The sequence below is a fragment of the Lynx canadensis genome, chromosome A1, assembly GCF_007474595.2.
Source record: "Lynx canadensis isolate LIC74 chromosome A1, mLynCan4.pri.v2, whole genome shotgun sequence".
NCBI lineage: Eukaryota > Metazoa > Chordata > Mammalia > Carnivora > Felidae > Lynx > Lynx canadensis.
The window spans coordinates 211,270,214-211,284,216 of NC_044303.2; the positions used below are offsets into that span (position 1 = coordinate 211,270,214).

The following is a 14,003-nucleotide window of genomic DNA, read 5'->3' on the forward strand; positions in this document are numbered from 1 at the left end:
GGTTGTGGTGTTATCATTTTAATTGGCTTCCATATACTTTTCAATTTCCTCTTTAACTTCGTGGTTAGCCCATTCATTCTTCAGTAGCATGTTCTTCAGTTTCCAAGTATTTGTTACTTTTCCAAATTTTTTGTTGTGGTTGATTTCGAGTTTCATAGCATTGTGGTCTGAAAATATGCATGGTATGATGTCGATCTTTTTGTATTTACTTAGGGCTGATTTGTGTCCCAGTATGTGGTCTATTCTGGAGAATGTTCCATGTGCATTGGAGAAGAATGTATATTCCTCTGCTTTAGGATGAAATGTCCTGAATATATCTGTGAAGTCCATCTAGTCCAGGGTGTCATTCAAAGGCATTGTTTCCTTGTTGATTTTTTGATTAGATGATTTGTCCATTGCTGTGAGTGGGGCGTTGAAGTCTCCTACTATTATGGTATTACTATCGATGAGTTTCTTTATGTTTGTGATTAATTGATTTATATATTTGGGTGCTGCCACATTTGGCACATAAATGTTTACAATTGTTAGGTCTTCTTGGTGGATAGACCCCTTGATTATGATATAATGCCCTTCTGCCATCTCTTGATGCAGTCTTTATTTTAAAGTCTAGATTGTCTGATAAAAGTATGGCTACTCCAGCTTTCTTTTGTTGACCATTAGCATGATAGCTGCTTCTCCATCCCCTTATTTTCAATCTGTAGGTGTCTTTAGGTCTAAAGTGGGTCTCTAGTATACAGCATATAGATGGGAGACGGGTCTTGTTTTCTTATCCATTCTGTTACGCTATGTCTTTTGATTGGAGCATTGAGTCCATTGACGTTTAGAGTGAGTACTGAAAGTATGAATTTATTGCCATTATGATGCTTGTAAAGTTGGAGTTTCTGGTGGTGTTCTCTGGTCCTTTCTAATCTTTTGCTGCTCTGTGTGTGTGTGTGTGTGTGTGTGTGTGTGTGTGTATGTATTTTCATCTTTTCTCCCCCTGAGAGAGTCCCCCTTAAAATTTCTTGCAGGGTGGTTTAGTGGTCACAAACTCCTTTAATTTTTGTTTGTCTGGGAAAGTTTTTATCTCTCCTTCTATTTTGAATGACAGCCTTGCTGGATAAAGAATTCTTGGCTGCATGTTTCTGATTCAGCACACTGAATATAACCCGCCACTCCTTTCTGGCCTGCCAAGTTTCTGTGGATAAGTCTGCTGCAAACCTGATCTGTCTTCCCTTGTAGGTTAGGGACTTTTTTTCCCTTGCTGCTTTCATGATTCTCTCCTTGCTTGAGTATTTTGTGAATTTGACTACGCTATGCCTTACTAATGGTCGGTTTTTGTTGAATCTAATGGGAGTCCTCTGTGCTTCCTGGATTTTGATGTCTGTGTCTTTCTCCAAGTTAGGAAAGTTTCCTGCTATTATTTGCTCACATAACCCTTCTACCCCTTTTTCTCTCTCTTCCTCCTCTGGGACCCCTATGATTCTGATGTTGTTCCTTTTTAATGAGTCACTGATTTCTCTAATTCTTAAATCGTGCTCTTTTGTCTTAATTTCCCTCTTTTTTTCTGCTTCATTATTCTCTATAAGTTTGTTCTCTGTATCACTGATTCTCTGTTCTGCCTCATCCATCCTTGGTGCTGCTGCATCCATCCGTGTTTGCAGCTCGTTTATAGCATTTTTAATTTCATTCTGGCTATTTTTTACTTCTTTTATCTCTGCAGGAAGGGATTCTAATCTATTTTTGAGTCCAGCTAGTATTCTTATTATGGTAATTCTAAATTCTGGTTCAGACATCTTGCTTGTGTCTGTGTTGGTTAAATCCCTGGCTGTCGTTTCTTTGTGCTCTTTCTTTTGGGGTGAATTCCTTCATTGCGTCATTTTGAAGGGAGAAAAGGAAGTAATGAGGCAGAAAAATTGAAATTAAAAAAATATAATATTAAAGAAATATTAAAATTAAAAAATTGAAAACACACACACACAAAAATTGAATAAATGATACTAGATCCTAGGTGTGTTTGGTCTGGGTGTTGAAAGTGGTTTGATAGATTAGAGAAAAAAGGTGGGGGAGGAAAAAAGGAAATTGTTTGAGAAATTGAAAAATTGAATACACTGAAGTAGACTAAAATGAAATGTTGGGAGTAAAATAGAATGAAAAAATTTACATAATAGTAAAAAATATAGTGAAAAAATTAAAGAAAAATATTTTTAATAGAGATTGAAAATAAAATGAATTTTTTCTCTTTCTGTATTCAAGAGAAAGAAAAGAAATGAATAAGAGAAAAAAGAATAAGAAAAAAGGAAATCATTTGAAAATTTGATAAAGTGAATACACTGAAGTAGAGTAAAGTAATATGATGGAAGTAAAATAGAATTTGAAAAAATTTACACAAAAGTAAAAAATATAGTAAAAAAGTTAAACAAAAATGTGTTTAATAAAAATTAAAAATGAATTTTTCTCTTTCTGTATTCAAGAAAAAGAAAAGAAGTGAAAAAGAAAAAAAAAGGAAAGAAAATTGAATAGATGGATGTGCTAACAGACTGAAATAGGACTGAAATTACTTCGTTTTCTGCTAGAAGTCAGACTATGAAGCACTTTATAGTCCACACACTAAGCAGGCGGTGAGACTTGTGTTCTTCAAGAGCAAGGTTGGCCCAGTTGGGCGGGGCTTAGTGTAATGGCCTCATTTTCCACTAAATGGTGCTACTAGCCTACTGGGGTGGAGTGTTGTGGCACTCATAGGTGCATATGCACATGCGTGGGAGCAGTGAAAATGGTGTCACCCCATTACCCAGTCTCTAGTGTCGGAATTCTGTTCTCCCCAGCCAGCAATCATGCACCCATCCTCTGTCTTCAGCTTTGGTCCACTGCCTGCTTCTTTACTGTCCATGACCAAGCCCCAGGCAGTATCTCTCTCCAGAGTTTTATCTCAGATGCAGCTGTTTTCCCTGGCCCCTTATTGTGAAAGACCTTGGCTTTGACCCATTCCACCCCTCTACAGGAGGGTCTCACCTCACAACGGCCGAATGTCAGCTGCACCCAGGAATACTTGCTGGACCCTGCTGCTGCCTGTGCCCAAAGACTGCGGCCAGGTGCCATCCTGCCTCAGAAAAAGTTCTCGAGATAGTGTAGCAGCAGTGATTCAGGGATTATGGAAAATCACAGTGCACATCAGGCACCAGGCTTCACCCTTAACAACCTTGTTCCAGCACCAGCCAATGTGGCCGTTTTCTGGGGTCTGCTGGGAACAGGTGGCCTCAACAGTTTCTACAAAATGTCCTTTTAGCAGTGAAACTGCTTTTCCTCATGTGGCCCAAGAACCTCCTGGACCCCACTCTGTTCCTGGGGATTCGCCCTTCCCATCAGAGTACTGCCAGGTATCAAGCTGTGGAGTTGCAGACTTTGTGCTCCCCTTGTTTACAGTCTTAATGGAATTTAAATCCTTTCCTTTCTCCTTTCTCCCTTTTTAGTTTAGTCCCTGGGGTTGTTTCCAATTTTCCACTTTCTCTCCAGCTGCTTTTGGAGACGGGTGTTTTTCCTGTATCTCCCCTCCGTCCCAGTCTCCATCCTCTCTCTGCCTGCAAAAGGGGTTCCCTACCTTTTGGGGCTTCTTGCTCTCCAAGTTCAGCTCTTTGTGTCATGTACCTGCTGAATTCTGTGGTTCAGGTTGTGCAGATTGTTGTGTTAATCTTCCAATCAGTTCTCTAGGTGTGTAAGATGGTTTACTGTTGGTCTGGCTGTATTTCATAGACGAGAGACCCACAAAAATCTTCCATGTTGTTCCATCATCTTGGCTCCTCTATTATTTTTTATTGAAGTATAGTTGATACACAATGTGACACTAGTTTCAGATGTCTGACATAGTGATTTGCCAAATGCATATGTATATGTTATGCTATGCTCACCACACGTGTAGCTACCACCTGTCACCAAACAATGCTATTACAATTGGATCATGTGTTTTTACCCAAAGTCTGTCTTTTGATATGGGAGTTTCATGCATGTCCATTTGAAGTACTTACTGATGAGGAGAGACTTCTGTCATTTTTCTATTTGTTTTCTATATGCCTTGCAGGTTTTTTGTTCCTCACTTTCTGTATTACTGTTTCTTTTGTGTTTAGTTGATTCTTTGTTGTGAAAATTTTAAATCCCTTTGTCATTTCCTTTTGTATATTCTATAGCTATTTTTTGCGTGTGTTATCTTGGGGATTTCATTTAACCTGCTAAATCTGTGTCATTCATTATAATTTATAGAAGTTCAAGTTTAATAACATTCAAAAATTCTGCTCCTGTAATGTGTTGTTCATGGTCACCCTCTTGGGTTGTTGACATCACAAATATATCTTTTTGTACATTGTGTGCCCCCAGACATAAACTTTCATTAATTTAAATGAATTAGTACATTAAATTATATAGAAAACTTGATTGGCGTTACAAAGTTTAAGTAATACTTGTTTTTAAATCAATGATTTGTTTTAAAAAAACGGACTAGTTTCTTTAATCATGTAGAAACCAAAAGTAGTTAGAAACTGTTGCTATAATACTAAGTTTATATTTTTCTATGCAGTTACCTTTATTAAAATATTTATTTTTCATTCACCTTTGAGTTAGTATCTGGTGTCCTTTTGTTTTTTCCCTGGAGGACTCCCTTGAGCATTTCTCTCAGTGTGGGCCTAGTAGTAGCAAGTTTCCTTAGGTTTTGTTTATTTGGGAATGTTTTGATTTTCCCCTCACTTTTGAGGGACAGTGTTGCCAGATATAGAATTTTTTTTTTTGGCCATTCTTTTATTTTACCACTTTGAATGTATTGGCCTGCTGACTTCTGGTCTCTAAAGTTTCTGATTAGAAATCTATTGATAATCTCATTGACAATCACTTGTATGTGATGAGTCACTTTTCTCTTGCTGCTTTTAATATTCTCTTTTTATCTTTCTAAATTTGATTATAATGTGTCTCGACTATGTGTCTGAGCTCATTTTTCTTGGAGTTGATGAGCTTGGATGTTTATATTCACATCTTTCATCCAATTTGGGAGATTTGGGAGATCATAGCTGAAATATTCTCTCTATCCCTTTCTTTCTTTCTTCTCCTTCTGAGCATCCACAGTGCATATGTTGGATCCTTAGGCTATGTTGTCTTGTTTTCAGTCTTAACTTTACTGCTCTCCAGCCTCTATCATTTCCATTATCTTCTCTTTAGGTTCACTGTTAATTTCTTTTGCCTCAAATCTGCCTTTGAATGCCTCTAGTGAAATTTTCATCACGTTAGTTGTATTTTTCATTTCTAGAATTCATTTTTAGCTTCTTTTTTGATTTTCTATCCCTTTATTGACATTTTTATTTTGCACACATTTTTTTTCTTCTGCCTTCCCCACATCTTGCTTTAGTTCTCTGAGAATCTTTAAGGCAGTGATTTTAAAGTCATTGTCTGGTATATCTACCATCAGGTTTTTCTCAAGAACAGTTTCTGTTGATTTATTATTTTCCTCTGAATAGGCTTTTGTTTTCAGCTTCTTGGTGTGTCTTGTGATTTTTGTAGAAGACTGAATATTTGAATCTAACCATGTGTTGAATCTGGAGATGAGACTTTCCTCCCTTCCCCAGGGTCTGCAGATTTTTGTTATTCGTTTTGTTTATTAATTTTTTTGATTGTTTTATCCTGCTGTTGTGGAAAAGATCAATCTAAGATGTAGATTTCAATGTCCTCAGGTATTTTCTGGACCTTTTCCTGGTCATAAGTGGACACTTTCTTCTAATGTTCCTGGTTTATGTAGTTGTTTTCCAATGTTCTAGCCTTTAATATCTGTCTTGCATAAGGGAAAAACAGAAAAATGAGGGAGAAAAAAAGGTCATCAGCCTTTTAAGATCCCTTGAAGTCCATTCAGCCAGAGGGGGGAGATGGTTGCAACAATAGGTGTAGGGACAGCAAAGACTTTGCTGCCTACTTCTTTGTCTGCACTTCTGTGATTAGAGCAGCAAGCAGCAATCAGAACCCAGATACGTGATATTTGGATTTTGGTTTTTTTTTTTTTTTTTTTTTTTTTTTTTGGTCCACTCTGGTTCTTGAAACCTCTGTGCATGCTGCTTTGTGAACACATGTATAGGTGCTTGCCATGTGATGGGGACAGGGGATGGATAGTTGCTACTGTGATAAAAGCTGAAATAACTGAAATTGAGTAAAATTATCTGCAATTTACATTGAAAACCTGCCCTAGAAGTTACTGCAACTCTTCAAAATAGATACTCTAGACCGAGTCTTCTAGTTCAATTTTTATTTAATTAGGGGAGGCAGATTCCTGTTGCTCTACCATCTTCCCAGAAATTTTCCTACTATCTTTTGACCTTTTTTTTTTTTTTTACAAAATTATATATATACATATGATGTTGAATATGTGTGTGTGTGAATATAAAAGAGAATTTTCACCAGTTTCTGTTTGAATGTGTGTCCAGGAAAGCTTTTTATACATATGTGCTCAAAGTGGACCACAGGAGTACTTTCTTGACAGTGTCAGGGTTGGAAAGTCTTCCACTGAACAAATAATTCTTCTTAGGAATCACCTGAGGTGCTGTAGCTTCTGCTTTGTGTAAGGCAGCGGCACATCCCTCTTTGTGAGCCTCTATGTGAATTTTTGTGTCTTGAATGAGTGTGTTCAATGAATCTCTACAAAAGTTGTCCACAATATAGTGTCATACACGTGCTCCTGGAGAAAGGTGAATGTGGTTAAGATCTTGCCAGCAAAGCTTATGAGCAAGGCTGTTGAGGTAGTCCATGAGAAGTCAGTACAAGTGATTTGTATCCTTCAAAGATGAAGGAGAAGATGAAGGAGATCTCTGCAGCTGAGATCTTGTTGAAATAGGATCAGAACATACTAACAAATCTATGCTTGCAAAGTATCTATTACTACTTAGATAGAGTCAGCAATTTCAGTAATATTGGAGATGGGGAGCAGGCTTAATATGATGCATCACTGCAATAATGTTATAGTAATGTTCTGCAAGGTATCATAAATTCTTTTCAGGTTTATGAATTAATCTAAATTAAGCTATTAAATGGAAAAGCAGTGTAGATAATCTCTCCTTTGCTTAATAGATCTTTTATAATGGGATTTCATCCTTAAAGCCACTGTTTCAATATGTATTGGGTTGTATTTAAAGGTTAATATGTTGGACAGATCCAAACACGTCCTTTTTTGTGAAGCTGACTATAAGTGCCAGAACTCTAATATTATTTTAATTTATGACATGTTACATAAGACAACAATAACTATTAGTAGATGATGTAAAAGATGGTTGCTATGACTATGGGATATTTTATCCCAGTAGTTAAGACAGGGCATGGAAATTTGTCTTGTATCTAATACTTTTGACTCCTAGTAATACAGGAATATCTACATAAATATAGAAAATATAATCATTATATCTGTTATTTTTGCCCCAGTATTGATTAAGAACACTAATCTCACTAATCTTTGTCATTGTTTCATCTCATCCAATGTTAAAATTCATTTGGAAGTTCTGACAGAGAGGTACAAAAGCAACTTGTGCCCTTTATCAGTTGTAAATTTTTTAAAGTAATGTTAGATTCCCACACGTATCAAAACAGAACTCTGTTTTCTTTCCTGACTCTCCCACCCTGCCCATCTCCTCTCTTTCCTCTTTCTTTTGGTTGTTATTAGATGTATTTTGGGGAAGTATCTGTTATAACCTGCCTCTATATATATATATATATATATATATATATATATATATAAGCTTCTTCTTCAGAATATCCCCATTAGTATCATCAAAGTTAGGGGTCTCCCCATGGATAATTTTGAGACATGTGAAATTAATTCGAACTAACTCCTTGAAATAACTCCATGGGCCTGTTATCAGTCTTTTTCTCTATTACTGTGTTAATCAAGATTTTCCTCTAGCTGCAAGATAATCAGCAGCAGCAGAAAAGTCATTTTCTAAGGTTCTAGCACACCATCTACTTTTGCAGGTATCGATCTCATCATACCACTTGGTAACTACCCTTCTTTACATCATTCAGTGCACTTGTAAATTGCTATCAGTTCTACTCTGGAGGACCATTCTTAAGGGGGCAATACCTGACTGCGACACACAGTCACAGAATTCTACCTAGCCTAGTGTCAATCACAGCTCATGCTGGAATCCAGAAACACAATCCAATCTGATACAGAAAATAGGTTTGTGTGAGACACATAATCAAGACCATGTAAAGACTAAACCCATACTTTTGTCTCTAAATGCCAATTGTGGAAGCTTCTGAGTGGGATGGAGGTGAGGATCCCCCTAACGTGGGTCTGGCCTGCTTGGCTTGAAAATCTTGGTCACACAAGGGAGGGCATGTTGAGTCTTTCCTCTAAGTTTTTCAGGATATGTCACGGAAGGTTAAGGGAGAGATGAAGCTTGAAAGCTGTCAGCAGTCTAACTTCAAAAATGGTGTTAGACTTTTTATTACACAGGAGTTATGGGGAAAATGCCAGGATGGTAAGTAGGGCTGCAGAAGACTGCAATTTTTAACTGCAATTTTTAATTTAGAAGACTAAATTTTTAATTTAGGCATTGGTATTTTTTGGTAGAATGAAAAACCTCTGCATGTTTCACTTTTAATTTTAATGAAAATGATTTCTTTTTCTAAGTGATAAATGACAGGGGAACGGGTATAAAATAAGGTCTGTATTTAAATATAAGGTATGCCATTCACTATACGTGCAATCCTGACAAATTATCTGGCACTCCTTTCATCTCTGTTTTCTCACCTATAAAATGATGAATAGTTATACCTTTATGTGAAAACTTTTAATAGAATCTTGAAGTACTTTAAAATGAATAAAAGTGTCTAAACCTATTAACAGGTTATCAATAAATATTGGCAGGTTGTGTGATTGAAGAAATGAGAAAGCAGAAAAAAACCATACAAAATAGAAGTTCAGTAAGGGAACATTTGAAAATATTTACAATAATTGGAATAAATAAACCATGATATCCTCATGCGAATGTTAATTTGGGTTGTATGGCATAATTAAAAATTTTCCTATTGGTGTTTTATTTTTTATCCTCTTTTTTAAGAAAAGGGTGAAACATCGTATGAAGTTATCAGTTGGCTTCGACCTGAAGATCATAAAAAAGAATTCAAGAAATGTTTTGATTTCCTTGTGACAGAAACTTTGCATGGCAGGTAATTTCTTTTATTCTCTGCTTGAAAGACTTACCGTTTTAGTGATTTAAATGAATGGTTGGATACATAGATACTTGGAGTGAGTTTAAGAGCAATGGATAGATGAATGGATGAATGGATAGATGGGGAGATCAATGACAGGGGGCAGAGGATAAATGGAGTAGATGAATTTTTACTCGCAATTATTCAGTCTGTGTAGTGTGCCTCTTCCACTGAAAGTAGGAATGCATTTCTGTATATGAGGGGGATTGTTCCTTTTGGATCTTCCTGGCAACACTTCACCTACAGTGTTTGCATATTCTCCACCACACAGATGGTGGATAGAAATTTAATTTCTCATTGTTGGTATGCAAATGGGAGTCGCCATATTATACTTATTTTTCCTCCCACTTCCTCCCATAAATTCAAGAATAGAAAAATGCTTATGAATATTGATTTCTTATACCTCAAACCAGTGTCTTTTAAACTCATTTAAGAAACCAAATATCTTGGTGATACACAATGAGTGAGTAACCTGAGAGCTTTGCCATTACCTAGAATGTATAGAAAGTTCTTCATGTTTGACATCAGAGGGGAAGACACAAATTCATTCCTTACTTGCTTAATACAGTGGCTTAATGTCCATCCCCCTTCTTCCTTAGAAATTCTGTTTGCTAGTAGGTGGTCATAAAATATGGCTTTTTTATAAAGTCATTTTCCTTAGTCAAACTAGACTCCAAATTTTCTCATATATAAGAGATCTGATCTAAAGTACTGATTTGAAATTTTGTCTATATCATCTTATCTTGTTATTGATACATTTTTAAATTCTGTATCTCATCTCTTCTTCCTTAAACTGATTACCTTGAAGGCCGTTTTTTTTTTTAATGTTTATTTTATTTTTGAGAAAGAGAGAGACAGTGAGAGCAGGGGAGGAGCAGAGAGATAGGGAGACACAGAATCCGAAGCAGGCTCCAGGCTCTGAGCTGTCAGCACAGAGCCTGACACGGGGCTGCAACTCACAGAACGTGAGATCATGACCTGTGCTGAAGTCGGACGCTTAACCGACTGAGCCACCCTGCCGCCCTGAAGGCTGGTTTTATATACACGTCACATATGGTATAATATACCAAGCACAGTGCTTTCCTATATTTTTTAATTAACTTAATTTCTGACATGATTAATGTTCTACTTTTAAGGAATTTGTACTTCACATTTTAAATTTGTCACCAATAATTAGCAGCACTGTTCGGGTAAAATCACTTAAAATATAATAGAGAATAATTTCAGCTAATCACCTGTTATCACATGAAGTTGATTTTAACCCCCAGGTGTAGATCTGCATATTGCCAATGAGTTCTCACCTGTGGGCTTTCTTTCAGTGGGCTGACATAGTGTAGTGTTGTACAGGTTACAGGTTGGCCAGGCCATTGATTCTCTTAGTTCTTCATTCAAATGGTAGGCCCATGGGTCACCAAAGTACTTGTACCTGTAACCTCTGGTCAGGAACATTCTCATCTATTTGTCCCTATGCTGTATAAAAAGGATCATTTTCCTTGCAGACACTGATGCAAAAACATTGAAGCAGAATGGTTCCTGGAACAGTGCCATAGACCAGAGTCTTAATAGATATTGGTAAAATTTTAGCATGAACTTTTATGAATACTCCAGCTGGGTATGAAGTGGAAAGGATAGTAGTTAGCTTCACAAAGGCTTTTATTTTTGTTTGTTTTAAATGTTAATCTTTTCTGGTAGGAAGACGTAAATCTCATGTTCAGCTTAGAATTAGAATTCAAATATTGCCATCAGAAAGTTCCTTGTGTGAGGCAATCTACCAAATTCAGGCTATTCTCAATTTCAACTAAAAGGGCTATATCATGAATATTGATGTCATGAAGTTATTTCTACAGTTCACTTAGGAAACAGGACAGTCACTGATAAAAAGTCAGTATACAAATGAAAGTTAAAGAGAGCACCACACCTAAAGGAAATAGAAGCAGAACAGCAAAGACACCCCAAACCCAGCAGAAGAAGAGAAATAATAAAGATCAGAGCAGAAATAAACAATATAGAATCTAAAAAAACAGTAGAGCAGATCAATGAAACCAAGAGTTGTTTGTTTGAAAAAATAAACAAAATTGATAAACCTCTAGCCAGGCTTCTCAAAAAGAAAAGGGAGAGGACCCAAATTGATAAAATCATGAATGAAAATGGAATTATTACAACCAATCCTTCAGAGATACAAGAAATGATCAGGGAATACTATGAAAAACTATATGCCAACAAACTGGACAACCTGGAAGGAATGGACAAATTCCTAAACACCCACACTCTTCCAAAACTCAAACAGGAAGAACTAGAAAATTTGAACAGACCCATAACCAGCGAGGAAATTGAATCAGTTATCAAAAATCTCCCAACAAATAAGAGTCCAGGACCAGATGGCTTCCCTGGGGAATTCTACCAGACCTTTAAAGCAGAGATAATACCTATTCTCAAGCTGTTCCAAAAAATAGAAAGGGAAGGAAAGCTTCCAGACTCATTCTTTGATGCCAGCATTACTTTGATTCCTAAATCAGACAGAGACCCAGCAAAAAAAGAGAACTACAGGCCAATATCCCTGATGAATATGGATGCAAAAATTCTCAATAAGATACTAGCAAATCGAATTCAACAGTATATAAAAAGAATTATTCACCATGATCAAGTGGGATTCATTCCTGGGCTGCAGGGGGGGTTCAACATTCACAAATAAATCAGTGTGATACATCACATTAATAAAAGAAAAGAAAAGAACCGTATGATCCTGTCAATCAGTGCAGAAGAAGCATTTGACAAAACTTAGCATCCTTTCTTAATAAAAACCCTTGAGAAAGTCGGGATAGAAGGAACATACTTAAGCATCATAAAAGCCATTTATGAAAAGCCCATAGCCAATATCATCCTCAATGGGGAAAAAATGAGAACTTTCCTCAGGAACACGACAGAGATGTCTACTTTCACCACTGTTGTTTAACATAGTGTTGGAAGTGCTGGCATCAGCAATCAGACAAAAAAAAAACGAAATAAATACGTATCCAAATCGGTAAAGAAGTCAAACTTTCATTTTTCACAGATGACATGCTACTCTACATGGAAAACCCGAAAGATTCCACCAAAAAGCTGCTAGAACTGATACATGAATTCAGAAAAGTCACAGGATACAAAATTAATGTACAGAAATCAGTTGCATTCTTATACACTAACAATGAAGCAACAGAAAGACACATAAAGAAACTGATCCCATTCACAATTGCACCAAGAAGCATAAAATACCTAGGGATAAATCTAACCAAAGATGTAAAAGATCTGTATGCTGAAAACTATAGAAAGCTTATGAAGGAAATTGAAGAAGATATAAAGAAATGGAAAAACATTCCTTTCTCATGGATTGGAGAGTAAATATTGTTAAAATGTCAACACTACCCAAAGCAATCTACACATCTAATGCAATCCGAAACAAAATTGCACCAGCGTTCTTCTCGAAGCTAGAACAAGCAATCCTAAAGTTTGTATGGAACCACAAAAGACCCCAAATAGCCAAAATAATATTGAGAAAGAAAACCAAAGCAGGAGGCATCACAATCCCAGACTTTAGTCTCTACTACAAAGCTGTCATCATTAAGACAGCATGGTATTGGCACAAAAACAAACACATAGACCAATGGAATAGAATAGAGACTCCAGAATTGGACTCACAAATGTATGGCCAACTAATCTTTGACAAAACAGGAAAGAATATCCAATGGATAAAAGACAGTCTCTTTAACAAATGGTGCTGGGAGATCTGGACAGCAACATGCAGAAGAATGAAACTAGACCACTTTCTTACATCATTCAGAAAAATAAATTCAAAATGGATGAAGGACCTGAATGTGAGACAGGAAACCATCAAAACCCTAGAGATGAAAGCAAGAAAAAGCTCTCAGACCTCAGCCGCAGCAATTTCTTACTTTACACATCCCCAAAGGCAAGGGAATTAAAAGAAAAAATGAACTATTGGGACCTCATTCAAGATAAAAAACTTCTGCACTGCAAAGGAAACAATCAACAAAACTAAAAGGCAACCGATGGAATGGTAAAAGATATTTGCAAATGACATATTGGGTAAAGGGCTAGTATCCAAACAGAAGAGACTCATAAATATGGAGAACAAACTGAGGGTTGCTGGAGGGGTTGAGGGAGGGGAGGTGGGCTAAATGGGTAAGGGGCACTAAGGAATCTCTTCCTGAAATCATTGTTTCACTATATGCTAACTAATTTGGATGTAAATTTTTAAAAATAAAGAAGAAAATTAAAACAATTATAGAAAATGTTTAATATATAATATTAAATGAAAGAAACGATATGTAAAAAAATAAAATAAATAAATAAAAATAAAAAATAAAATCAGAAATAAAAGACATCCAGATGGCCAACAGGCACATGAAACGATGCTCAATGTCACTCTTCATCAGGGAAATACAAATCAAAACCACATTGAGATATCACCTCACGCCAGTCAGAGTGGCTAAAATGAACAAATCAGGAGACTATAGATGCTGGAGAGGATGTGAAGCAATGGGAACCCTCTTGTACTGTTGGTGGGAATGCAAACTGGTGCAGCTGATCTGGAAAACAGTGTGGAGGTTCCTCAAAAAATTAAAAATAGATCTACCCTATGACCCAGCGATAGCACTGCTGGGAATTTACCCAAGGGATACAGGAGTGCTGATGCATAGGGGTACTTGTACCCCATTGTTTATAGCAGCACTTTCAACAATAGCCAGATTATGGAAGGAGCCTAAATGTCCATCAACTGACGAATGGATAAAGAAGAT

The 14,003-nt window shown here is 36.6% G+C and overlaps 1 protein-coding gene across 1 annotated transcript in view; it reads left to right on the top strand.

Moving 5' to 3' along the window:
* LOC115524748 (UDP-glucuronosyltransferase 3A2-like) overlaps positions 1-14,003 on the top strand; it is a 45,922-nt gene that overhangs the window by 20,257 nt on the left and 11,662 nt on the right. Inside the window, exon 3 of the mRNA XM_030331362.2 lies at positions 9,057-9,165. Within this exon, the coding sequence (XP_030187222.1) occupies positions 9,057-9,165 (109 nt within the window). The remainder of the gene's footprint in view (positions 1-9,056; positions 9,166-14,003) is intronic.